At 44.8% G+C, this 27135-nt stretch overlaps 3 protein-coding genes across 6 annotated transcripts; 1 reads left to right on the forward strand and 2 right to left on the reverse strand.

Moving 5' to 3' along the window:
- Positions 1–2113: 2113 nt before the first annotated feature.
- On the forward strand, positions 2114–18758 carry NASP (nuclear autoantigenic sperm protein). 4 transcript variants are annotated; one of them, XM_006729028.3, is made up of 13 exons: positions 2114–2322; positions 5575–5655; positions 7197–7306; positions 8001–9014; positions 14464–14543; positions 14917–15002; positions 15115–15188; positions 15956–16144; positions 16264–16430; positions 17061–17117; positions 17203–17280; positions 17961–18089; positions 18570–18758. In XM_006729028.3, exons 1-13 carry the CDS (start codon positions 2129–2131, stop codon positions 18648–18650), a joined length of 2340 nt encoding a protein of 779 aa, XP_006729091.2. In that variant the 5' UTR covers positions 2114–2128; the 3' UTR covers positions 18651–18758. The 4 variants fall into 4 exon arrangements, with proteins under 4 accessions (XP_006729091.2, XP_081674438.1, XP_030878941.2 ...); XM_081818312.1 differs by having other exon boundaries at positions 17961–18023; XM_031023081.2 differs by lacking the exon at positions 17961–18089.
- LOC102751183 (putative acidic leucine-rich nuclear phosphoprotein 32 family member C) lies at positions 2355–4326 on the reverse strand. Its single transcript, XM_006729009.3, has one exon. It carries the CDS (start codon positions 4133–4135, stop codon positions 3407–3409), a length of 729 nt encoding a protein of 242 aa, XP_006729072.1. The 5' UTR covers positions 4136–4326; the 3' UTR covers positions 2355–3406.
- Positions 18759–20428: 1670 nt separating the features above from the next.
- CCDC17 (coiled-coil domain containing 17) lies at positions 20429–27129 on the reverse strand. The gene is given in 13 exon segments (XM_031023098.2): positions 20429–20746; positions 20749–20830; positions 21067–21177; positions 21248–21458; positions 21615–21818; positions 21967–22089; positions 22217–22316; positions 22555–22671; positions 22916–23034; positions 23125–23208; positions 23428–23590; positions 23700–23922; positions 24026–27129. Coding segments are annotated over 13 exon segments (1968 nt in total). The 5' UTR covers positions 24356–27129; the 3' UTR covers positions 20429–20645.
- Between the last annotated feature and the right edge of the window lie 6 nt (positions 27130–27135).

The raw sequence follows: 27135 nt of genomic DNA on the forward strand, positions 1-27135 counted from the left end.
GGCAGTATTATTTTTGATAGATAACAGTTAAGACTGAATATTGAGGGGGCGCCTGGGTGGCTCAGTCGTTGAACGTCTGCTTTCGGCTCAGGTCAGGAGCCCCGGGTCAGGCTCCCTGCTCCATGGGAAGCCTGCTGCTCCCTCTCCCACTCCCCCTGCTTGTGTTCCCTCTCGCTGTGTCTCTCTCTGTCAAATAAATAAAATCTTGGGGGAAAAAAAAAAATCTTGGGGAAAAAAAAAAAGACAATATTGAGGTACTTGTCTGTAATTTAAAGTATGGAGTCCTGACAATGATGTCTCCAGGTTTTTCACATTTGATTAAAATATTAGAATTGAAAGTTCTCCTTATTCGTTACATGCCTGGCAAATGCTAACCTATTCTTTCTTTGAATACTTCTACTGATTTAGATCTCTCTTTTGTAAGGTTGCCATTTTCAATTTTATGTTATTCTAGTTTAAAAGTTTTAAATTTTATATTGTGCCCACATCTACTTCCACATAACTTCCCCTCTTGATAATGACTATGGTTCTGAACCTGAGGTACGCATAATAGTTAACTAGGATGCTTATCCAAAAGGTAGATTCATGGGTTGCATCCCTAGAGATTTTATTTGTTAAGCTTGAGGTAGAATTCAGGCTTGTGTGTTTTTTTAAAAAAAAACTTCCTGATAATTCCTAAGTTCACTTAGCTTGACAATCAGTATTCTAAATTCTGTTTATTCCTTCTTCTGCAGAATATCTGCAGGTTTTTATTGACTATTTTTTGTAAATGCATATATACATATATATGCTATTCACACACACACACATACACACACACACACACGAAGATTTATTTATTTGGGAGAGAGAGTACGAGCATACCAGTGGTGGGGAGGGGCAGAGGGAAAGAATCTTCAAGCCGACTCCCCACTGAGCATGGAGCCTGTCTTGGGGCTGGATCCCACAACCCATGAAATGATGACCTGAGTTGAAACCAAGAGTAGCTGGACACTTAACTGAGCCACCCAGGCGTCCCTATATATATATTTTTAAAAGTTAGCTCTACAAAAAAAAAAGTTATCTCTACAGCCAATGTGGGTTTTAAACTCAACAATCCTGAGATTAAGAGTCTCATGCTCTATAGACTGAGCCAGCTAGGTGCCCCAGTTTTATGGTTTTCAGTCTATAATCCAGGGATACCTGGGTGGCTCAGTCAGTTAAGCATCTGTCTTTGGCTTAGGTCACAATCCCAGGGTCCTGGGATCGAGCCCCGCATCGGGCTCTCTGCTCAGTGGGGAGCCTGCTTCTCTCTCTGCCTTGGGCCCCCACTGCTTCCCTGCTTGTGCTCTCTCTTTCTCTCTGACAAATAAATAAATAAATAAATAAATATTAAAGTCTATAATCCACTTGAAGTTAATTTTTGTATGTGGTGTGATAATAAGGTTGAGGTTTACTTTTTTGCATGTGGATATCCAATTATTCCAGCACCATTTGTTGAAAAGATTATTCTTTCCCCATTGAATTGTCTCGGTGTCTTTGTCAAAATTTCAAGTGGTTGTATGTGTGGATCTGTTTTTGTACTCTGTTCCATTTTATCTATTTGCGTTTATTTATGTCAATTCCACATATTATATTGAGATCACTGTCTTGCCCTGTCTACCTAAATGTTTCTTTTCTTTGTTTTTGTTGTTTTATATTTTAAGATTTTATTTATTTGACAGAGAGAGACATGGTGAGAGAGTGAACACAAGTTGGGGGAGAGGGAGAGGCAGGCTTCCTGTGGAGCAGGGAGCCCGATGAAGGGCTTGATCCCAGGATCCTGGGATCATGACCTGAGCTGAAGGCAGACACTTAACGACTGAGCCACCCAGGCGCCCCCACCTATATGTTTCTTAATTTATTTTTCTTAGAGGTAGTATAACTTGCTGTATGAATATATGGTTCTTTCATGATTTTTTTTTGTTCCTTAATTAGCAAATATTTGTAGTAACATACAATATAGGCTTTGTGAGTAGATAAACCTTTTAAAGAAAATCCAGTAAAGCTCTTGAATGTTGCTTTATGATTTCTTTTGCTTTTATAGTGATAAATGTGAGTTAGCTAAACCTTGCTGGAGTGGTCAAAGGTTTAAAGAAGTTAAAATACAATGGTTTATAAATGTAACAGGTATTTAAAAAACGTTGATTTTAAAAAGTATTTGACATTTGAAAAATACCACTTTTCTTGCAGTCTGGATGTGGATAATGAAGCTAAGAAACTGTTGGGTTTAGGACAGAAACATCTGGTGATGGGGGATATTCCAGCAGCTGTCAATGCATTCCAGGAAGCAGCTAGTCTTTTGTAAGTACTGTGTTTTGCTATGATGTGCTATATTGTTTGTTAAAAGGTTGTCTTTTGGGTGGGGGTGGAGTTTTAAAAAATTGGATGCTTTTCATGTGCAAGTTTATTCCTGTAACTAACAATAAGACTTGCATATCACCGCGTATTCTCACTTTTTTCTTTTCCTGAGTGAGGTAGTTTGTTTTTCAGTCACCAGTAATTAGGGTGACCAACTCATCCTACTTTGTTCTGGGACTTTTTTTTTTTTTTTTTTTTTAATTTGACAGAGACACAGCGAGAGAGGGAACACAAGCAGGGGGAGTGGGAGAGGGAGAAGCAGATTTCCTGCGGAGCAGGGAGCCCGATGGCGGGGCTGGATCCCAGGACCCCGGGATCATGACCTGAGCCGAAGGCAGACGCTTAACGACTAAGCCACCCAGGCGCCCCTAAAATCTAAGTTTTTAAGAATAACCAGAAACATACTTCTTAGCTTATTTTCTTACCAGGTATCTAGAGATCAGTATTTTCACTGTCCTGCATTTAAGGATATTTAGGGGGAAAATTTGAGATGCATTATTCTAATCTAGTAGATTATACTTAACATGACCCTCATAATACTTTGTGCTTAGTTTCTCTAGTTATTCTTACTAGGCTGTAAAGGCCATTAGCTGGCCTGACTTTGCATGACTTCTTCCAGTCCTTTCCTTCATGAAAACTAGTCTCTTTACTCTATGTAAAGTACCTCCTCCTTTCCATTTATCACACTTGTGATTTGTTTCTCTTTCCCTCTTTCCTGTCTATATATTAATAGCTAAAACTTAGGTATAGTGCTGTTCGTATTTCTAAGCATTGTTTTAAATACTTTCACAGGCATTATTAATTCAATTCTTAGATCTTTTTTTTTTTTTTGGCAGTAAAAATAGTACTTTATTCCGCTCTCTCCCGCCCTCCCTCCCCCCACAAGCCCCAGGACACTTTTCCCCTCTCGTTCCCACAGCAACGTTACAATCATAAAAAAATAAGTTTCGGGGGGCAGGATTTCAGGGGGGGTATGGGTAAAAACAGTCAAATCACAATAGGAATTTTTCAAAATAGGTTATTCCACTTAGTCATCGTCTTCTCCCTCATCTTCTGGTTCTCGTTTTCGCTTCTGACCCCTTTCTTCTTCACCACCATCTTCTTCATCTTCCTCATCGTCCACTTCCCCGTCGTTATAACCCTCTTCATCCTCCTCCTCTTCTCCACTCACATCCTCCTCTTCATCCTCCTCATCTTCCACTACCTGAGCATCTTCGTCATACTCTTCCTCATCCTCATCCTCCTCATCGTCATCCAGGCCCTCCACGTAGCCCTCGGCATCCGAGTCAGGGGCCTCCTTGTCGTCCCGGTCGTAGCCATCGAGATACGTGAGCTGCGGGAGGAGCTTGAACACGTTTTCTCGGTAGTCGTTCAGGTTGGTTACCTCACAATTGAAAAGGTCTAAGCTCTTGAGGTTTTCTAACTTTTTCAGTGGCTCTATTGTGCTGAGGTCTTTAATTTTGTTGCCACTTAAATTTAGATGCGTGAAGTTCGGACACTTTTCTGCCAATACTTCCAGGCCCCCTGAGATTCTGTTATCGCTTAGTTCAAGCTTCTTAAGTTTGTTTAACTTTGGTAAGTTTGCGACTGAGGTGAGGCCTACGTTGATTGTACTTAAGAACTCCAGTTCCTCAAATTCACTTGTGAGGCCTTCGATTTTGCCTTCGATCGACCGGCAGTTGTCCAGGACGAGCTCTTTCACATCAGAGGGCGTCCTGTTCCTCAGCTCTAAATGAATCCGTTTGTCCATGTCCATTTCTCGCACTCTCTCTCTGCAGAGGCTCCCGCGCCGGCGGAATTCAATCAATAAACCCCAAACCCACGGCCGCGCGTTTTAGGACTTTGAAGGCTCAACCAGCTCCGCTCGGTTCTCGAGCCCAATTCTTAGATCTTTGAACAGTTCTTAACATTTCTATTTTATAGATGAGAAACCTAAGGCACTGAGTATAAAGTTTATACAGCTAGTTAAGGTTTAGAGGTGGGATTCGAACACAGGCAGTCTGACTCCAGAGAATAAGTTCTTACATCTAATAACATGATGTCTTTCCATATACCTCATATATACCTCATTCATCCTTTAGGTCCCTGCCAAAGGTCCTTTAACTGTTCTGGCCTGTACTGACATTCATGTTATAGCAGGAGAAATACCTATTAATGTAGTTTGGCTCTGAGATTATATACTATAACTGGAGCAAATTGTTATCACTTAGAACATATATAGAGAGAGAGAGAGAGAAAGACCAGGTAATATATTAACTTCATACATTGTGTGTGTGTGCGCGGGTGCACGCCCCACATGCTTTTTTTTTTTTTTTTTTTAAAGTTAAAGTAGGCTTCATGCCCAGCTTGGAGCCCAACATGGGGCTATGTTTGTTTGTTTTTAAGAGATTTTATTTATTTATTTCACAGGGCACACAAGTAGGCAGAGCAGCAGGCAGAGGGAGAGGGAGAAGCAGGCTCCCTGCTGAGCAGAGAGCCCGATGCGGTGTGGCGCTCGATCCTGGGACCCTGGGATCATGACCTGAGCTGAAGGCAGACACTTAACTGGAGCCACCCAGGCGCCCCTTGTTTTTTTTTTTTTTTTAAGATTTTATTTATTTGACAGAGATAGAGCAGGAACACAAGCAGGGGGAGCAGCAGAGGGAGAGGGAGAAGCAGGCTTCCCGCTGAGCAGGGATCCCGATGCGGGGCTCGATCCCAGGACCCTGGGATCATTAGCGATTGAGCCACACAGGTGAACCCCCCCTTGTTTGTTTTTAAAGATTTTATTTACTTGAGAGAGAGAGAGGGAGCAGGAGCGGGAGGAGGGGCAGAGGGAGAGGAAAAGCAGATTCCCCGCTGAGCGCAGAACCTGATATAGGGCTCAATCCCAGGACCCTGAGATGACGTGAGCCGAAGTCAGACGACTCAGCCACCCAGGCACCCCGCAATGTGGGGTTTTGAACTCACGGCCCTGAGATCAAGACCTGAGCTGAGATCAAGAGTCGGACCCTTAACTGAGTCACCCAGGCGCCCCATACATTGTTTTTTAAAGTCCCTTTGAACTTGACTTGAAAGCAAGAAGAGAGGGGAGTATTGGTTTCCTAGAAGGATGTGTCACTGAAGAAATATCATTTTATAATTCAGAGAACTAGAAATAAGTATTTTTGATTAAATGTTAATTCAGGTCTTATTAGATGTTTATTCTCTTTGTAGAGGTAAGAAGTATGGAGAGACTGCTAATGAGTGTGGAGAAGCCTTTTTTTACTATGGGAAATCACTTCTGGAGTTGGCAAGGTACGTCTTTCAAGCCGCAGGGGTTTTTGTTTTGTTTTTTGTTTTGTTTCTTTAAAGGTTTATTTATTTGAGAGAGATCGAGCGGAGGAGGGGGGGTGGTGGAGGGAGAGGGCGAGAATCCTTCGGCAGAAATTCCCTGTTGAGCTTGGAGCCTGATGTGGGGCTCCATCTCACAACCCTGAGATCATAACCTGAGCCGAAATCAACAGTCTGACTTGTTTTTAAGTAGGGTGTTTTGTATCACATTAATGGTCTATTTAAAACTTTAATAAGTTTCTTTGCTTTCCAAGATTATTTACTAGCTTTGCGATTCATATGAGCTGGGTGAGTCTGCTTTTACTAAGAAGGGGGGTTTAGAAGGAACATGAAATATTGATGGAAGTTTTGGAAGGCACTTGATGTAGATTAAACTTATGCTTTTTTAACTTTTGGGGTCTTTTTTTTTTTTTAAGATTTTATTTATTTATTTGAGAGAGAGAGACACAGTGAGAGAGGGAACACAAGCAGGGAGAGTGGGAGAGGGAGAAGCAGGCTTCCCGCTGAGCAGGGAGCCCGATGCAGGGCTCGATCCCAGAACCCTGGGATCATGACCTGAGCCGAAGGCAGACTCAACGACTGAGCCACCCAGGCGCCCCATCTTTTGGGGTCTTTAGGAGAAGAGTTCTTTTCTGTTAGTGAATGGTCATAATTTATTTTTGGACCATAAAGTCCAATATAAGAGAGAGAACTTTTAAAAGCACTCTCGGCACAAAACAGTCATCCTTAACAAGGACTTAATGAAGGACGGTTTGTAAACAGTAGCATATGAAAATGTCTAGTAAATAAAACCAGTGGTCTTTTTTTTAAAAAAATTTTTTTTTTTAAAGATTTTGGTTTTTTTGACAGACACCGTGAGAGAGGGAACACAAGCAGGGGGAGTGGGAGAGGGAGAAGCAGGCTCCCTGCTGAGTAGGGAGCCCAATGTAGGGCTTGATCCCAGGACCCTAGGATCACCACCTGAGCTGAAGGGAGATGTTTAATGATTGAGCCACTCAGGTGCCCCAAAACCAGTAGTCTTAACTAACTATTGGAAACTTGTTGTGTATCTTCCACTGGAGTTTATTAACGAGAACAAAATATTTTGAGAGTACACGAACTAGCAAATGTTTTGTTGCTCATTTACTCTCAGTTCTGGTAAGTTTTCTAATTTTGTAGATCATCCTGATTTGTCATGAAAGTCTTTCCAGAATGTTTTAAAGCCAACTAAAGAAATATGGGTGGATGCGAAGCTTGGGAAATATTATCGCCCTATTGTAAAGCGAATATATATTGATCTTATCCTTCTGACAAGAGTCATTAGTGCTTTTTAAGTGGTGGGATGAAGGGTATGCTTTTTTCTTTCAGTGCTCTTACTGCCTTAATTTATATTAGTTTTGATCACTGCTTTTCTTCCATGAATACTTAAAGTTTATAATCTCTGCACTTGATTGCTTTTCGGTCTTAGAAAAACTGTTAGGTTCTAGCTATCATACCTTTAGTGCTTTCTCCTTTTGTTCTCCTAGAATGGAGAATGGTGTGTTGGGAAATGCCCTGGAAGGTGTGCATGTGGAAGAGGAGGAAGGAGAAAAAACAGAAGACGAATCTCTGGTAGAAAATAATGATAACATAGATGGTATGTGGAGTTGCCTGTGTCATTCAGGTGATGCGACGTATATTTCTTGTGTACAAGTGATGGGACTAGGGCTCTCCCTATCCTGGATGGTCTCTGCTAAGTTGTCTGGGGTGATACATGCATCTGGTGGAGACTACAGTGGAGATAGCCAATTACTGAAACTGAGAGCAGGCTTTTATAAAAGGAAAACTTAATTTCCCCAATAAATGTGGTTATTTAAATTGTTATTTTAAATACCTAACAAACTTAAATATTTTTTAATGCAAATCTTAAGTCTGTGCAGCTCAGTTATTTTAATAGCAGTGCTTTTGGAGTCTTTTTACATTTTTTGTGTCTAAGAAAATTAAATGTTAAATTCTAAGTGGAGTTTAGCTACTAGAGTTTTACATATTAGATGGAGGTTTATAATGTTTAGAGGAGAGCATAAAGCTTGGCATCTCTTAACATAATCAGAATGCTCAAGTAAAACAATATCTCACTTAAGGAGCTTGGGTTTCCTTTGCAATAAGTTGCTCTGCTATCTGGGACTTTTCCGTTTGCTTTTTCTCAAGGGGACAGATAATTTTTAGGCCACCTGCTAAAATTTAAGCCAGGCTGTTTGAGGTTTTAAAGGGAATGTATTTTTAGTTTCCATTTATGCCTTGATCACTAAATTCGAAGACATGTTTATGCTTCATGTTCTTTAACCATGTAGAGGAAGCAAGGGAAGAGTTGAGAGAACAGGTTTATGACGCCATGGGAGAAAAAGAAGAAGCAAAAAAACCAGAAGACCAGTCTCTGGTAAAGCCTGAAATTGATAAAGAGCAGGAGACTGAAATGGAGAAGGGTGGAAGAGAAGACATGGATATAAGTGAGCCTGCAGAGGAACTACAGGAAAAAGTTGAATCCACTCCAGATCAGTTAACTGAAACCACTGAGGCAAAAGAAATAGCAGCACCAGAAGGACTGAATGAAGCCAAGGTCACTTCTGGGAAGCCAGAACAGGAAGTACCACATGCTGGGGAAGGAAAATCAGTTTGTGGAACTGATGTCCAAGAAGAATGCAGAGAAAAAGGAGGTCAGGAGAAGCAGGGAGAAGTAATTGTGAGCATAGAGGAGAAGCCAAAAGAAGCTTCAGGAGAGCAGCCTGTTACAACTCTCGAAAAGCAGAGTACTGCAGTGGAGGCAGAAGCAGAGCCTATAGATTCAACAGTCAAGCCAGTGGATATGGGTGGGCATGAGCCAAAGGAGCAGGTAGCTGCCTCTGAAAATGAGCCAGGAAAGGCTGTTCTTGAGCAGCTGGTAGGGCAAGAAGTGTCTCCTGCTGAAGAGTCACCAGAGGTGACAATAGAGGCTGCAGAGGCCTCAGCTGCAGAAGCTGGGTCAGAAGTCTCTGAGAAGCCTGGGCAGGAAGCCACAGTTCTCCCTAAGGATGGTACAGTCAATGGACTGTCAGCTGCAGGAGGTCAGACTCCTGTTGAACAACAGACTAATGCAGAAGGACTGACAGAAACAAAAGATGGCTCAGGACTAGAGGAGAAAGTCAGGGCAGAGTTGGTTCCTAGCCAGGAGGAGACTAAGCTGCCCATAGAAGAGTCTGAGGCAGCTGGAGATGGGGTTGAGACCAAGGTAGCCCCGGGGGCTACTGAGAAATCCCCTGAAGACAAAGTTAAGATAGCTGCTAATGAAGAAACACAAGAGAGAGAAGAACAGATGAAAGAGGGTGAAGGTAACCGGGATATGCAAGAGCTGCAGTGGGTGGAGTACATTTCTGGATTTGACTCACACTAATCATGGGTAAAAGTCAGCCTTCCATTCAGGATTTTCCGTCTGCCTTTGGATTAGGAAAGGGCTAAATGAAAATGGGGATAGTTTAAGAAGATTGTGATAAGTTGAGCAAGTTAAATCAAAAGCAAGTCTTCAGCTGGCTTATAAACTAACGCTTTTACTAACTGCAAAATAGGCCTTCTCTGTGATTTCTGAGACTTGGCTAGCTATCAGTAACTTGTACCATACTAGCCAATAGAGGTGGATGGGGGCTGGTGGGGTAGGTAGGGAAATAGTGGGCTAGGCTGGCAGAGAATGCTGAATGGATGTTCACTTGCATGCCTCTGGATTATTTAATTTACTCTTCACATGGTTCCTATTCTCTGCTTTAGGAAGCAGGATTAGAGCAGTAGAATCCAGTGAATTGGTACACTTAAGCAGGCATGCCATTTAAATGAAGGCAGTTAATCACAGTGAAAGAATTCTGATGACCCTCTTTTACTTTTAGTCTTCAGGAAGTGTTTAGAGGCTTATTTACATTAGTTTTAAATTAGCCCCCTCCAAAAGATAACAAAAAACTTAACCATTAGCCCTCTTGCTGCTTTCCCCCTCATTTCATGCTTGCTTTGGCTGCTAAACTGAAGGTTTTGTTACTTAGAACGTTATAAAGTGTGGATGCTTTGCGTAGTATTATTGGTCTAATTTTGATTCAATTCCATCAAGATGTATAAGCCTCTAATTAGCAATTACATAATTGGCACGTCTGACTTGAGTTGTACTATCATTTGAGGATTCTACTGTCTGTAAGGCTCATCTAATGTTGGTATTAATAACCACAGGTATATTTTAGTTAATAGTTATCACTTTGTATAATTGATAGACTAAGAGTTCTGTTTAGTTTTAGATTTTCAAAGACCCACTGTCAGTATTTGCAGCTCATTCTGGTAAACTACATTCTACCTATGTGCAGGTCCTTGTACTCCAGCCAGCGTAGGCATGGTAACTAGAAGTGAATTGGCTAAATGGTAGCACTATTGGGCTGCTTGTTGGGTTTTAGGAGTTCTTTATGGAAAAAGCACAGGACTGAATTCTTCAGTTTTTAAAAAACTACCATGTCTTAAAATTAATGATAGTGCAAAGTTAGTGAGAAGTTCTGCTGGTTCTTTTAAGTTGGACTTTGAATAATAAGCTACAGTAGAGAGGTCCTATTTCTCCAGTTCAAAAACTATTCGGTTGGATCATAAAGCAACATTGTTACAGCTCTCCCACATACTTTTTTTTTTTTAATTTATTTGACAGAGAGAGGGAACATAAGCAGGGGGAGTGGGAGAGGGAGAAGCAGGCTCCCCGCGGATCATGGAGTCAGATGCAGGCTCGATCCTAGGACCTGAGCCGAAGGCAGATGCTTAACAACTGAGCCACCCAGGCGCCCCCACATACATTATTTTTGATTCCAAAATAATACTATGTAGTAGGTAGTATTACTCCACTTAGAGCCATGAGGAAATTGAGGCTTAGGGGTTCTGTTACTTGTTTAGGGTCAAACACTAAGTCATAGAACTAGAATCAGACCCTAGATCTGACATGAATGTATGTTCTTCCCAAGCCTACCTCACAGTGAGGAAGGTGACTTTTTTTTTAAAGATTTTATTTATTTATTTGAGAGAGAGAGAATGAGAAAGAGCACATGAGAGAGGGGAGGGTCAGAGGGAGAAGCAGACTCCCTGCCGAGCAGGAAGCCCGATGCGGGACTCGATCCAGGGACTCCAGGATCATGACCTGAGCCGAAGGCAGTCGCTTAACCAACTGAGCCACCCAGGCGCCCCGAGGAAGGTGACTTTTTATCTCCTCCCTTAACCCACCTCTTACCAGAAACTTTTTGGTCACTATTTTTTTTTTTTTTTAAGATTTATTTATTTATTTGAGAGAGCGAGAATGAGAGAGAGTACATGAGAGGGGGGAGGGTCAGAGGGAGAAGCAGGCTCCTCGCTGAGCAGGGAGCCCGATGTGGGACTCGATCCCGGGACTCCAGGATCATGACCTGAGCCGAAGGCAGTTGCTTAACCAACTGAGCCACCCAGGCGCCCTGGTCACTATTTTTTTAAAGATTTATTTATTTGAGAGAGACAGTGAGGCAGGGAGGAACTTTAGCAGACTCTGCGCTCAGCACAGAGCCCGATGTGGGGCTTGGTCTCATGACCCTGGGATCACGACCTGAGCCGAAACCAAGAGTCAGATTCTTTTTTTTTTTTTAAGATTTTATTTATTTATTTGAGAGAGAGCATGAGAGGGGGGAGGGTCAGAGAGAGGCAGACTCCATGCTGAGCAGGGAGCCCGACGTGGGACTCGATCCTGGGACTCCAGGATCATGACCTGAGCCGAAGGCAGTCGCTTAACCAGCTGAGCCACCCAGGCGCCCCAAGAGTCAGATTCTTAAATGACTGTGCCACCCAGGCGCCCCTCTGGTCACTCTTTTTAAAGTACTTATAAAAGCCTAGGAGTCATCAGTTGCATTTTTTTTTAGTATGTGCCCTGGGTACGGTGCTACTCATAAAGAAGGTACAGTTTTCCATATTTTACAAATGAATAAATGGCAGAAAGAGCTTAAGTAATTTGCCCTGGTCACACAGCCAATACGGGGAGGGCTGAGGTACCCAAACCTTCTGGCTCCAAGGCCTAAACTTTTTTTTTTTTTTTTTTAAAGATTTTATTTAGGGGAGCCTGGGTGGCTCAGTCGTTAAGCGTCTGCCTTCGGCTCAGGTCATGATCCCAGGGTCCTGGGATCGAGTCCTACATTGGGCTCCCTGCTCGGTAGGAAGCCTGCTTCTCCCTCTCCCACTCCCCCTGCTTATATTCCTACTCTCGCTATCTCTCTGTCAAATAAATAAAGAAAAATTTTTTTTTTAAATAGATTTTATTTATTTATTTGACAGAGACACAGCAAGAGAGGGAACACAAGCAGGGGGAGTGGGAGAGGGAGAAGCAGGGTCCCCGCATAGCAGGGAGCCCGATGAGGGGCTTGATCCCAGGACCCTGAGACCATGACTTGAGCCGAAGGCAGATGCTTAACTACTGAGCCACCCAGACGCCCCTAAGGCCTAAACTTTTATTCTCTGTGCTCTGTTCCACTTTATGTGGCAGCAGTAGCCTGCAAAAATCTTTTAAGTGGTTTTCTCTCTCAAATCTTTTTTTTTTTGTAATTTTATTTTTAAGTAATCTCTATACCCAATGTGGGGCTCGAACCCATAACCCTCAGAACAAGAGTCACATGCTCTACTGACTGAGCCAGCCAGGCACCCCAGAGGTTTTCTCTTAAAATCCCATTTCTTACCACCTCTCAGGCTGTCCATATCCCTAATAAAGATAATTGGTCTCTTGTTTTATAAGTGTTATGCTAGATATGATTGGTAAGTGAACAGAGTTTTTAAATTGTGGGCACAGAGCTTGGCCATACTGTACTGACCAATCTGTAGTGTTTACCTGACTTAATCCTCTGGAAGGGCTAGAATAACCAGAGAATCAGCAGATTGTCTTTACTTTGTCTCTAAGAGGAATTTTTCTTCTTTGCGCTGTTCTGTGCCCTTAACTTTTGAACAGGCTACAAATCAGAGAAATGGTATAAAGCTGTGTATCCATTTTTCCAAAGGATGGTAATAGGCATGCTACAAAGAAGATTCCATTTTAACAGATCACTTCACTGAGGACATCAGGGCATTCCCATTAATACCTGGGTATAGGTTACCAGGTTGGAAAGTGTTGTTTTAAAGTAATGGCTTTCTCATTAACATAACTTTCTTTTCACCATTCCATGAAGGTAGTACAGATTTCTCAAGGGAAACAAGTATTTTTCTCAGATTATCATAAGAATTTTATTTTAAAAATTTGATGTAAAACTCAGTAAGATTTTAATCTAATTAGATGTCACCTGGCATTCTGGTATGAGTAGGAACAGATACCAGATTATTTAAGAATACAGACTAACAATACACATTTTGTCAATTTTTCCTACAAATTAGGAAGGTAAAATGTTTGTTTCATAGATTTACCTCATCTGTCTTGAGAATGGGCCTCATTGTCAGAGTTAATAAAACCACCCATCTAGTCTGACAGAGTACTAAGTATACAGATAACTTGGAAATTCGGGTACAGAAAGATAATGGTGTATGATGGTGGGTATTTATTTCAGAAGCACTAAATTATATGGTTAACAGGGGAAAAGTGAGTCATTTGATAAAAACTGTTTGCTATAGAGGTCAATTAAATTGTAACTGGTTCTTAGAGGAATTTTTTTTTTTTTTTAATTTTATTTTTAAGTAATCTGTATACCCAGCATGGGGCTCAAGCTCGCAACACTGAGATCAAGAGTTGCATGCTCCACTATCCGAGCCAGCCAGGTGCCCTTCTTACAGGACTTTGTTTTACTAATTTATAATGTTCAGGAATTTTCTGTGCCTATTCCCATTCTTAAGCAGTATTGCTAAAGATAAAAGTCCTTTAGCCTGACTTCATGGCTCTAAGGCCTAATTGCATATTTATGTTCCCATAATAGCTTGTTAAGAGACGGTATTTGAGCTCTTTTGCTTGTGTTAAAAATGTTTAATGAAAGGTGGCAGAGGTAGGCTCATTATACCCAATTCATGAATTGTTACGTGCCCCCAAAAGCCCATGTTTAATCCTATGACATTCTGAACTTTAAGTGGTGCGTAGAGCTATTTATTAGCAGCCTGTCCTTAAAGGCAGTTGACTTGTGAATATATGTCAGTATGGTGAAATAGAGTGTCAGTATGGCTGCAAATTTTAACATTATACTGGAGTAAAACAATTGGTTGTGGTACTGCTTACTCAATTCTGTACATGCTAGAGCTGGCTGGAGTCTGTGGCATGCTCATTGGTGAGAGTTGGTAAGGACTATGCTTTTCTCTCCACAGCTGTGTTGTGGGAAAGCTAGTCTCTTGAGCATTCTTGCTCTGAATGGACTGGGGTAATTTAACTTTTTGTACTTTCTCAGCATGTTAGTGTTATATAACAAATGGCTGCTTAAAGACACCAGGAACACTGGCTGAGTTCTTCAACTGCTTCTGGCTAAGTATATGGGAGTTTCTAGGATAAGAGACTACAGTAGTTAATCTGTCTTGATCTGAATGATCCAGACTGACTTTTAGAAGAGAAACGTTCAGCCTTCTGATCACTGAAGGTGTAAACCACACACTGTAAGATTATACAATCTAAGTCTAGGCTACACTTGAATTAGACTGTAATCACTGGCTTTATATTAAGTTCAAATATTAACTGACTTAGCATCTGGCCTGTTCTACTCAGAATATAGGTTGACAGGCATTTATTGGAATCTCTGACTACTTAGAAGGAAGATATCCTTAGTATTCTCAATACTGAGGAATTTTTGCTTGCAGAAACTGAAGGCTCAGAAGAGGAGGATAAAGAAAATGACAAGGCTGAAGAAACACCAAATGAATCACTTCTTGAAAACAAGGTAAATTATTATTTGTTCAGTATCATCTTCTTATTGTAGGACTGTAGCTTAACTAGAGTAGGTGTGATTATCATAGTCATTTCTTGGTTAGGGATTGGGGACTCTTTGTTCATGCCTGGAATACACAGATCCATTTAATCCGAGGATGTTCTGATGGGACCCAACACGTCACTGTTAGATATCACTGACATAAGGTGATGACTTTGGATAGAAGGATTATAGGGACCCATTCTGTAGGTTTTAGGGAGAAAGTCCAAATTTTGAATCATGTGTTTTTTTATTTTTTAAGCTGTATTACACATTTAGATTTGTGATCTGAAGATTCCTGTCTTATACTTCTGCCTAATACCAATGATTTGGATATACTTTTTAGTCTCTTCAAGAAAATGAAGAGGAGGAGATCGGGAATCTAGAGCTTGCTTGGGATATGCTGGATTTAGCAAAGATCATTTTTAAAAGGTAATACTTTTCAGTGTTTCTAGGCTTAGGTTGGGAGTTTGGAACTTGGAAGTAGAATATCAGGTTTGGACAAATGCTATTAAGGTTTCTGATCATCTTTTCCTTCTTTCAGGCAAGAAACAAAAGAAGCTCAGCTTTATGCTGCACAGGCCCATCTTAAACTTGGAGAAGTTAGTGTTGAATCTGGTAATACATTTTCCAGTTTACTCTTTTTTTTTTTTTTTAAAGATTTTATTGATTTATTTGACAGAGAGAGACACAGCGAGAGAGGGAACACAAGCAGGGGGAGTGGGAGAGGGAGGAGAAGCAGGCTTCCCGCCGAACAGGGAGCCCGATGCGGGGCTCGATCCCAGGACCCTGGGATCATGACCTGAGCTGAAGGCAGACGCTTAACGACTGAGCCACCCAGGCGCCCCTCCGTTTTACTCTTTAATGTGCCCCCCACCCCCCCAGTTCTTCCTCTAATTCCTTAAAATTCAGCTTGATTGATCATAGGTTATGGGCAGTTGGCTTTTTTTTAAGATTTTATTTCTTAGAGAAAGCACAAGTAGGGGGAGGGGCAGAGGGAGAGGGAGACAAAGGCTCTCTGCCGAGCAAGCAGTCTGATGTGGGGCTCCATACCAGGACCCTGAGATCATGACCTGGGTGGAAGGCAGACACTTAACTGACTGAGCCACCTAGGCACTCCTGGCAATTGGCTTTAAAAAGACAGTTGGTTTGGGTTCCTATAGTTCCTAGAATAGTGAACCATCTCTTCTGAAGTCTCTTCAGTAGGGTTTTTTTTTTTCCCCCCTCCCCAGTTAGATTTTTTTTTTTATAGTCTAGTGTCCTGGAGATGCTACAAAGAAATGTCATTTAAAACAGGAGAGCATTCCTGTAGAATGATCCACAATTTGGAAGTATTATATATTAAATGCTGTCCATTTGCTTGCTATTCTTTCTCTTTTCATTAGAGAATTATGTCCAAGCTGTGGAGGAGTTCCAGGCTTGCCTAAACCTGCAGGAGCAGTACCTAGAAGCCCATGATCGTCTCCTTGCAGAGACCCACTACCAGCTGGGCTTGGCCTATGGGTATAACTCTCAGTACGATGAGGCAGTGGCACAGTTCAGCAAATCTATTGAAGTCATTGAGAACAGAATGGGTGAGTGAGCATCAGCTATTTGATGATAAGCTTGACTGGATCTGGTAATCGACAATATGAAAAAAAAATGGATCCTTTGGTGGTAACTATTACTGATCACTTCAGCCTGTTCTTTGTAGCTGTACTAAGTGAACAGATGAAGGAGGCTGAAGGATCATCTACTGAATATGAGAAAGAAATTGAGGAGCTGAAGGAACTGCTACCTGAAATTAGAGAGAAGATAGAAGATGCAAAGGAGTCCCAGCGTAGTGGGAATGTAGCTGAATTGGCTCTGAAAGCAACTCTGGTTGGTTTGGTTTCCTTTTAAAGTTTTGATAATGGCATGGTTGATACTGTTGGAAGACATCATGGTATTAGTGTTCTGTTTGCCTAGGAACCGTGATACGGTTTCCAGGGAGTTGGTGGTCAGAAGGAATGTGTGAATTTATCTAGTTAGTCCTGTTAAGTAGTATAATGCTTAAGAGAATATGCTCTAGAGCCAGACTGGGTTTAGGTTATATATCTGCTACTTACTATGTGTGACCATGGACACGTTACTTAACATTTCTTTGCCTTATTGACTCATCTGTAAAATGGGGGTAATGGTATCTATGTTAAAATACTTCTGACAGTACAAATAGTATTTGCTTAATAAATGTAAGCTATTCCTTCCATCTCTGAGAACTCCTCTGTATAGATAGCGCCCCAGGTGATGAGGTGGATGGGTTAATTTAGTATTTACCCTGTGCCTAAGCTCCTGGTTTGGGGGTGGCAAGTGCAGGTAGAGGGGGGTGGGATGATACTGCTAGTATATGGAGGCCCACTAGTATTTGAGGTCTTAAACAGTTGTTTGGATGGTAGGTACCTGTTGTAGGTGTGTGGGTGACCTGGTGGGTTCTATCCTGGGACCCACTTGGGTCTGTCACCTCTCGCACAGGTGGAGAGCTCTACTTCAGGTTTCACTCCTAGTGGAGGAGGCACTTCAATTTCCATGGTGAGTATTCAGGTGATTTTTGTCAATATTAGGCTTTTCTGTGTCCTGTCTAGTTGTACATTGCTAACAAAGTCCTTTTTGTCAGGTTGCCAGTAGAAAATCAATGGATGGTGCTTCCTCATCAAATTGTGTGAGTGATATCTCCCACCTTGTCAGAAAGAAGGTAAATCTACATGTGGTCATTTCTTTTCTGTTTTCTTTTCAGTTTGCTTTTTCTTTTCTTTTTTGCTTCAAATGATACACCAGGAATACATTCCTTAATATTTGGTGTAATAAGACATTCATTTTGCAGAGTTGGTGAGGATTTGAATGAAGGTAGTTTTCACTTGACTATGTCTTCTAACAGTTTTCCAGGCCTCTTTTGGCCCAGGACTATAAGGAAAGCAGCTGAGAAGAATCGGCTCAGCTTGCGAAGCTGGCGGGTTTTCTTTGACAGTAGTCATTCAGCAGCAGACCTGCCGATACTCCTAGGAGTCCATCTTCTGCCTATAATTACAGTCGTTTTTTCCTCTTGTGGGAGACTGATTCCTTTGTGTCCTAATTCATAAACTTGGGGTTTGGTTACTATTCAGATCTACTCCTCACTCTCACCCCACCGTTCCTCTAGAGAGGCTGGATTGGTATGTTGTAGCTGACCAATTGATTGTACCGAGCACAGGTTGGCATCTGCTTCCTGTGGCCATGGGAGAGACCCTGAGAGCCGTGGATCACGGTGTTCAGGATCTCTGGACCATGGGGTGGCAGCAGTGGGGGAGGAGAGGACTGAAGGGGTTTTTAAAAAGTTTTGCAGTACTTTTAAAAACATTCAGCACATTTGTGAAGCGTTCCCAATTCTATCTTCAGAGGAAACCAGAGGAAGAGAGTCCCCGAAAAGATGATGCAAAGAAAGCGAAACAAGAGCTAGAGGTGAATGGAGGCAGTGGGGATGCCGTCTCCAGTGGAAATGAAGTTTCAGAAAACATGGAGGAGGAGGTGGGCAGTTAAGAGGGCTTGGACTCTTGCCTTATTTCCCCTTGTTCTCAGGGCCTGGGGAAACTAGTCCTCCTAAGTGCATGTTCCTCACCTTGAGCCTGTTTGGATTACTTGAATGCAACCCTCATAGAAACAGTGTGCAGGAAACTGGTTATGGAATGTAGGATGTCTCATTGACAAATGGAAACTATATACACAGCACAGGTCCCACTCTAATGAATGTAGGAGAAGGCACTTAATTGGCAAGACCATTGAGTTATTTCTGCTTGCTCCCTTTCCAAGTACCGTATGAACATTGGCTCCGTCAGCCCTATTGGAGAGACTTTAGGAAATAGCCTTACTAATTGTCCTGTTAGTAGTGTAGGGAGTAAAGCAGGCTTTAGGAGACCTGTTCACTTTCTCTAATGCCTACTCAGTTGTGTAAGACAGAACGGCTTAAACTAGGGTCATTTATGCCCAGGCTCCCTATTTATCTTCCAGGCTGAGAATCAGGCTGAAAGCCGGGCAGCAGTGGAGGGGACAGTGGAGGCCGGAGCCACAGTTGAAAGCACTGCATGTTAAGAGAGGGCGCAGAGCCTTCCTCCTGAGGGAAAGTGTTTTTGTATATAATGTATTTTTTCACTTTGGGGGGCTTCTTTTTGTATAACTTCAATAAAGATTGTAAGCAAAGGTTGAGGCTTTGATGATTTTTTTTTCTTAAATACTGGCTGACTCTGTGCCTTGGAGCACTCTGGGTATGATACAGTTGTCAAAGGTACTCACTCCCCCTGCCCCTTTCTGTACTGATCTCTGTTGGAAGTTCCCATCCAAGTTCCTGTCTGTCTAATGTGGAGGCGATCAAATCAAGCATAGCCAGGCCCTTTGTTTTCTAATGGTGCTATATTTTTTCCATTTTAAATACAAACCTTCAGTGGTGCTGTCCCCTTGATGGGGGCTACAAAAACAAGACTTGGTGAAGATCTTGCTCTTTGGTGCTGATACTGTTTGGTGGACTTTGTGAGCTGATAACTGTTACCCACCTAGTCTCCAGTTAGGGGTCAATAATTCTGTCCTGGAAAAAGAACTGAAGAAAACTTGTGAGGGAGGGGTGAGGGGAAGTGATCCTTGAGGAAAACTGGTTTGCTAACTGTAGAGAATTGAGCTTTCTGGTTTGAAAGTGGCTTGAGAGATAGACTGGACATTTGGGATGTGGTTGGAGGAATTTGTGGGGAGGCTGGCTGGTGGAGTTTTGTTTTCTGTACAGAAAGGCTGGAATATATCTTATAACTTGAATCCAAATTGTTACCCATCTGCAGTTTTGACTTGTCAAATAAAGATGCTAAAAAATGCTCCTGGTCTGGACTTGTGTTTAAAGATCTTCCAGGATGCCTGGGTGGCTCAGTTGGTTAAGTGACTGCCTTTAGCTCAGGTCATGATGATCCTGGAGTCCCAGGATCGAGTCCCACATCGGGCTCCCTGCTTGGTGGGGAGTCTGCTTCTCCCTGACCCTCTCTCCCCTCTCATGTTCTCTCTCTCTCTCAAATAAATAAAATCTTAAAAAAAAAAATCTTCCAGTGGGATCCCGAACTACCTGAAGCATTTCAGTGTGGGATGTGGGGTTGAAAGGTAGAAACTGGCCCACCAGTCCAGTCAAAGGGTGCTCAGGATACTGACACTAAAGCCATCCCACTGGGACCTCACTGATGTCCAGGGTGCAAGGCTAGTAGGAGACCCTCCCTGCCTGAGCTGCCTCAGCCCTGACCCTTAGTTTAAGAACCTGTTAAACACCAGTTACTATTTCGATCTGAATTCCAAACCATGCCTGCCCTACATTACCTAAAGGGAGTTAGTAATTCTGACCACCCATAGGGTTACTTTGCTGTACTAGATAGACAGTAGGTCAGAACCTGCCATTTGAATACTGAATGTCAAGCAGTTTTCCAGTTTATATTTTATTTCCTAAATAGAAGAGAAAATGGAATTTTTCTGGGCTGGTTATGGTAACTCATGGCTGTAGAATCTTTTGGCTTTGAACTTCTTGAAGATGCCCTTGTATTGCATGTTCCAAGTCCTGAGGATTTTAGGCCTTTGACCTTTGGTTGGTACTGGGTTCTGGGGCTAGGCCCAATATCAAATTTCAGCCAGATTTACATGTGACCCCCTCTAAGTGTGTAAAGTATGGGAGCTCCTAGTTCATGGGGACCTTTATAGCCAGGAAGGCTTCCCGGAGGATGTCCTGAACGAAGTGTGGCAACAAGATGGGCTTTAGCGCAAAAAAAAAGAAAAAAGTTTATGAAGTTCCTTTAACAAATTAGAGTGCCCCCTGCTTATCTTTCAAAGAATTTATATTCCAGGCAATATTGAGAATACCTGACATCCATTTAATCCTCACATCCGTTTTACAAGAGGAAAACTGATAAAGGCCAAGTATTTGTGGAAGGTGGTAAAGCTGTGGTTGGACCTCCTATTTTGAGCTTGTATCTGCTATTTGCTTCTAGACCCTCTGAGAACGTGTAGTAGTAGAGCTGCAGGTCTGACAACAAGCCTCATCTAAGTACTAGTTCTGAGCCTGTTAAGCTACTCATGCCCACATTCTCCTAGACTCCGAAAGCCAGAGGGTGTGGGGTCAAAGCTGTGATGAGGGCCCAAACCATCTATCCTTGACTCTGCTGCTGAGGGGGCTCTTCTGCAGGAGGAGGAGGGTCAACAAAGCCAGCTTTTGGGGCAAGGGAGCTTGCTTCCAGTGAAGGTGAGCTGGACATCTGTGGAACAGAAGTGTATCTTTAGCAAGAGGTTTATATCTTGACTACCTAATGTAAACCAAGTTAACTACTGTGCAGCTCTGATTTCCTTATCTGTTTACATAATCTACCTAGTAACGATGTATGATAAAAGAGTTAATTCACAGAAACGACTTGGAACACGGGGGTCAACAAATGCTGGCAATTAACCACACCAATCACACCTGCAGTACCCCTAGCTTTAGGTGGTCTCTCACCGGAGGTGGGTACTGGTACTCCTGGGCACTTGCTGGGTTGATCTCGGCCAGTGTCTGGACACCTTCATCTCTTGCGTTAACCAGTCGCAGAAAGAGCTCAACCTCACCTACCTGGAGAGAGAGGAAATGGTACTGCATCTGTACCTGGAGGGGAGGAGATCCAGTCCCTGTCCACACTCACCTGGGGAATCCCATTCAGCTGTCTAAGGGTAAGGCTGGGGTCCAGAGGAAGGGCCCGAAGTGGAAGACGCCAACGGCCACTTCGCACCCTTTGATCCCGGTCAAATAGCACCAGTGAGGCCCAAGCCTTCGGCTGTGGTTCCCTAGCCCATGCCAGCCCCTGCCAGGCCTGTAGTTCACAGACCAGGGCTACCGGTGGTGAAGGTGGCAGCCTAGAACAACCGAAACAATGTCAGAAGCCAGAACTGTTCTTTCCCTGGACAGCTCTCAGAGCCAGTGGCCCCGTATACAGATGGGAAAACTCAGCAGAATGAGGGAAAAGTCTCAATTGTGACAAAAGGCATCCAAGTCCATCTCCACCTACTAACCTGGGTACGGGCTGTCTGCTGGCAAGGATGGCACAGTTGCCCATGGGCCCAGGAGCTGGAGGTGAGGGCAAGCAAAGGGCTGGAGGCAATGCTGTGGCCCCTCCTGTGTCCTGTCCATCTCGTGTCAGGCCAGTCATGAGTTGCACCCAAAGCCAAGAAGCCTCAAGGCCCCGAAGAAAGTCATAGAAAATGACCAGCCCAGCCCTGAAGAACACAGGTCTCAGCTGGCACCTATACAATCCACCCCCCCATCCCTTCCCCTCACCCTGTCAGTTCCCCAACCCTAGCTCTTCCTAGTGGGTCTCTCTTTAATCAGAAGGGATGACCAAGTCACAGGGGGAGCAGGCCTCACCCAGGGTCATAGGGTGCAGGGCCCAGAACGTCAGGAGCCGGCAGGAGGAAGTATGGATCCAGGCCAGGGTTCCTGGTCAGGGTGCCAGGAACCTGCAGCTGTGGGTGGGGGAAGAGTGGACTCCTGCCGAGAGCCTCCTCGGTGCCCATGCTTCCCCAACTACACAAAACAGAGCTGCCCTGGCCCCAACCCCTGGGTCCTCACGGCCTTTTCTGTGCCACTCAATAGGATGCCTGTGGAGTGCGGATGCGGCGGCAGCGGGGGAGCCACCGGCGGCGGGAGGCGCGGGGGATCTTCCCTCCTCCCCAGGCATCGGGGGGGATTCACCACGGGTCGAGGCTCGCTAGGCCCTGAGAGCAGAGTTAAGAGTAGGGCATCTCTGAGCAGGACGCAGCAAGTAACAGGGCCAAGATACCCTTTCCCGGAGAGCCGAACCCACACGCACGGACACCTGGAGATGCGCGAGGGAAGGAACGGACAGGGCCACAAACACGCGCCTCATTCCCCACGCACGGTCCCTCTAACCCCTTCCTTGAGCTCAGCCTGCTGGGGAGAGCTAAGTGGTGTGGAACGAGGGTGCTCGCTGACCCCAGGACGCAGGGCCTGCGCCCCTCTGCATCTGCAAGGCCAGGATTTCTGCCTCCAGGCGCCGGTTTTCGGCTTCCACCACTAGAAGCTCCCCCAGTGCGACACCTGCCCGTCTTCCTGCGATGAAAAAGTCCGACCCGTCACCTCTGGCCTCTGGTAACCAGCTGGTGCAATCCTGAGCAGCTCTCCAGCTTTAGGTCTCTCTGGACAAGGCTGGACTTGTAACATTTTAGCCATTGCCACAAAGACCACCCAGGTTTCCCACCTTCAGGTGGTCCTGATTGCCAAAGACGCCCCCCTCAACCGCCCTTTTCTCCTCCCAGAATTAAGACCACCGCCTCCGAGAGACTGTCCTGTTCACCTCTGTGGGTCCGCAGCCTCCGCAGCTCCAGCGCTGATGCCTCCACCTGCAACTGACATATCTGGCCCAGAACGCCGGGGTTCCGGCCCCCGCCTCGAACGTAGGCCTCACGCAGGGCCCTAGGGAGGGAGCAGGGCATAAGAAGGCAGCAGCGTCTTTTCAGGACTGATCAACGCTTCGCCCATGCCGCCCCGGGCCCCGGACCTCACCCGATCTCGGCAGCCAGAGTTCCTGGGTTGGCCTGTAGCACCGGACAACAGAGTTCCGCCTCTCGCAAGGCGTTGAGCCGGGTCCTGGGGCCGGAGGCCAGCCGCGCGGAGATGATGCGGATCCAGAGGCCCGGCCTCCGGAAGCCCCGCCCCTTCCCGACCGAACACGTGCGGCCTCCCTGCTGCTTGGGCGCCTTCGCCTCCTGGGCCCCGCCCTCCGGAGGCTCCCGCCGCGGCTCCGCCCCCAGACCGGGCCCCGCCCTCGGCCCCGCTCTGCCGCGCTCCGAATCCCTCGGGTCTCACCAGGACTCCGGCTGTAGCTGCTGAACGTGCGTCCCTAGCACTTCTAGAGCTCCCCGCGTTCGCCCGGCTTCTGCCCGGAGTTCTCGAAGCTCCCGCTCCAGACCGGAAAGGCGGGATATTCCGCCCCGGGTCTGGGCCAAACCTTGGAGGCGTTGGCTCAGTTCTGAGGCGTTAAGGGACCGAGTCGCAATGAGTCCGACAAACTCAAAGCCAAGGGGAGAGGGGCGGGGAGGGCCCGTAACCGCCCGCCCCCCCCGGTCCTTTTCCTTCACCCTCGCTGCGTCGCTCCAGGGCCCGGCTCTGTGACTCCGTCTCCGCCACCCGCTTTGCGTGAGTCCCCTGCAGCGCCCGCAGCCGCTCGCCAGGGCTTCCAGCAACTTCGGGGGTGGGGCCCTGAGTCTGCACCTCAGTTTGGCTCCGGGGCCCTTCTAATCCTCTGGAGACCTTTGTTATCCAGGGTCGCATTTCCTGTAGGTACAGCCGCAGCCGCTGCACCTGGAGATAGCGGACTCCGTGATCTCTGTGACCCATGATCCGCGTGACCTGGAGGCCTAGGGAGGTTGCTAAATTTCGAGCCGGTGGGGAAAGCCTGGGGTACCTCTTCTGTTAGCTTCTTAAGAGCCAATTTGCTGGCCTCCTGGTCTGGGAGGCCCTGGTGTTCTTGTGGCACCACCTGGCGACAGGGTGTGGGGATGAAATATCCTGAGGGTCAGAGTTGCTTAAATACCCACCCATGTGGCCACAGAGACGGCCCTTTTGAGAGGTGGGCTCCAGGTGTTACCTCTCGGGTCAGACGGCCAATGCAGAAGCGCTGAGTGTGGGTGGCCAACAGCGGCCAGGAGCGGAAAACCATGTCACAGGACCCACAGGACAGGAGCCCTGGCTCTCCAGAGTAGGAGGCCATGGGAGGGGACCCCTTTCCTGACATGCCAGCCAAGACCTGCAAGAGACAGGACAGAGAGCAAAGGAAAGGGAGAGGAGGATGAAACAAAGCCAGAGGCAGAGAGGAAAGGCCAGGTTTACTGAGTTTACAAGATTGTTTGGGGAGGAGACTTAGCTCCCTGGGCAGCAACTACAGGTGTAGGCAGGTCTAGGCAGGCCTGGAGCATGGGTGGGGAAAGGCTGGTCACTTTTGGGAGGAGCCCCTGGCTTGAAAAAGTGTCATAACGTCTGCTCCACGTCAATCCATGAGCGTGGGCAAGTCCCTTTTCACACTACATCTTGGTTTCTCCGCCTATGTAAAGGGGGACAAACAGCTGCCTCCTAGACTAGCTGGGCCCCTATCGCATACTCCCCATCACTGGTCATTGAACGGTCTCTGGCAGGGAAGTATCATCTTGTTCATTCTTGTTTTGCCCAAGTTACCCAAGGTAGTGTCATTCTCCGTTCTAGGGAACACCTGGGAGAGGAAGCAGTCTGCCCTTTTGGGCTTTCAGCCAGGAATCTTCTTTCCCCTAGGCTGAAAAGCTTTCCCTTGCACTCTGCCCCTGGGGAAGCAACCACAGCTTTTGTTATTACCAAGTCACACCAAGGCTAGCCGTTTTTCCGATTTCCTGTTTCTTTTTTTTGGGGGGGGGGTTGTTTTGTTTGGCTAGAGAGGGAAGATAATTAGCACAGCCCAAGGAATCAAAGTTCTGGGAGAACACAATGCATCTATCAGATGAGGGAATCAAATATAGAAAGGTACCCCTTCATTCGAGTCTGACCAGGAGACTTTTGTGCCGATCAGATCTCTGCCACCTCCCCAAATATATGTATCCATCAGGAGCTCTGAGTTAGCCCCACGTTTCTCAACAAACTCCCTTTTCTAAACAAGACAGGGACTTACGGTAGCAACTCCCTCACCACGTAAGGCCAAGGTGTGACCAACAACAGGTTCAAGTGTTTCAAAGCATGTGATCTCAGCCAGCTTAATTCCAAGCAAGAAAAAGGGCACATTTCTAGAAATTTGTGAAAGCTAGTAAGTGGCAAAGCTCAACACCCCACAGGCAGGATATCTCTATCTCAACCGACTTTTCACTTCCATTTAATACTTTTGCAACTTAATTCATTTTATAGTATTTCACGGATTCTAAGATGCACTTTTTTTTTTTTCCGTATTTTAACACAAATCAGGACCGACAATTAATGGAGTATCATACCTGGCAAGTTTTCTTTTATTTATTAGAGAAAGAGAGAACACAAGCGGGGGTAGGGGCAGAGGGAGAGGGAAGAGAGAGAGAGCAGCAGACTCCCTGATGAGCAAGGAGCCCAACTGGGGCTCGATCCCACAACCCTGAGATCACGACCTGAGCAGAAATTCAAGAGTCAAAAGCTTAATGAACTGAGCCACCCAGGCACCCGGCAAGTTTTCTTATTAGTACATAATGTTTTAAAAGATATATTCAATGAAATATGATAGTTCTTACTGCTCTATCCCAACCACCATTTCTGCATGGACTGCTTATAACACCAGCAGGAGAGACTATGTAATATAGTGTGTGGCAGATAGGGTCTCTGCCTTCCTAGCCTTACAGAATCTAGCAAATGTCATGCTGCTCTCTCTGCCTCTAGCCTCTATCCCTTTTGGAGACACTACAAGTTGGTTATCTTTCGAACATGCAATCAGGGCTGTTACCCTGTTGGTTGTCTCCCATTAATGATCCTGGACCTCTATGTCCACCAGGAACCATGTACTTACTGTAGGGATGGCCAAAGAGTGTCAGTGTCAGTGTGTGCTTACTTTAACTTCTACTTGTCCATCAGATTTTGGCCCAAAAGGCTTCATTTTTAATATAATTGTTTATTCTCCTCCCTACTGGGCTGGGCATTCCCTACACCCCCAGAGCCTTGCAAAATGCCTGGCTGTACAGGGAGAGCTGGGGAAGTGTATGCTGAATGAAAAAGTGTGCCTCCTCCACTGGTCACCACTGGTCAACCTCCATGGGTCACAGCACGGGCTCAAACCCTTTCCCATGTTCCTGTTTAGCAGGAAAACTGAGGCACAGAACCTTCCTTAAAACATGCACACTCGTAAATACCCAGGCAAGTGAAAATCAGTTTCAGGAAGGAAACTTGGGTTTCTGATTTTATTACTGATAATTTATTGCACAAGTTTTTCTGCATCAAAAAAGTATCTGCTAAAAGGAGAAACAGCTGTGTCTAATTCAGATTTCCCTAAGACTTCTAAAAGTATTTCCCTCAAAGAATCCACTCATCTAGTTTTAAAGGAAATATACTTCTTACACAAGACGATCGAAACTGATGCAAAATATTTATTCCAAGTTAGTTATTTTATGCAGTAGTTTTCCCCCTCAACAGACTTGTGATAACCACATCTTTTAAATCTGTAAATAATGTTATCAAAATAATCTTAATCTTTGAAATCTCACAAAAATTTATATTTTACAATCCACCCTGAATATCAAGGCTGCAAGAATAACACATTTCCTATATCCAAATATTTTACAGCTGTACCCAAAAAAGGAAAAAAAAAAAGAAAACCATGTATGCTTGGTTATGGGCTAACGTTACCCGAGCAGCCAAAAATAAAATAAAATATCCAAATTATTAGCATTAATTTAATACAATTATAACTTCAATAGTCACTTTGTCATTGACAATGATTGCTTGAGCACGGGGGTGAGCGCCCCAAGGGCTGGCAGCAGAAGCTGTGCTGCTGAGCAGCCTCCCCTCTCTGCACGGGCAGCTCCCACCCGTGTGTCGCCC

This window comes from Leptonychotes weddellii, chromosome 4 (assembly GCF_054177405.1).
Source record: "Leptonychotes weddellii isolate Sample4059 chromosome 4, ASM5417740v2, whole genome shotgun sequence".
Lineage (NCBI taxonomy): Eukaryota > Metazoa > Chordata > Mammalia > Carnivora > Phocidae > Leptonychotes > Leptonychotes weddellii.

What these genes read in the sequence shown, in the direction of transcription:
- NASP (XM_006729028.3), top strand. Translation starts at nt 2,129, where the DNA reads ATGGTTTATAAATGTAACAGGTATTTAAAAAACGTTGATTTTAAAAAG. An exon ending in CAGGAAGCAGCTAGTCTTTT is followed by an intron (nt 2,323 to 5,574) that starts GTAAGTACTGTG and finishes TTCTCTTTGTAG; the next exon opens with AGGTAAGAAGTATGGAGAGA. An exon ending in AATCACTTCTTGAAAACAAG is followed by an intron (nt 14,544 to 14,916) that starts GTAAATTATTAT and finishes TATACTTTTTAG; the next exon opens with TCTCTTCAAGAAAATGAAGA.
- LOC102751183 (XM_006729009.3), bottom strand. Translation starts at nt 4,135, where the DNA reads ATGGACATGGACAAACGGATTCATTTAGAGCTGAGGAACAGGACGCCC.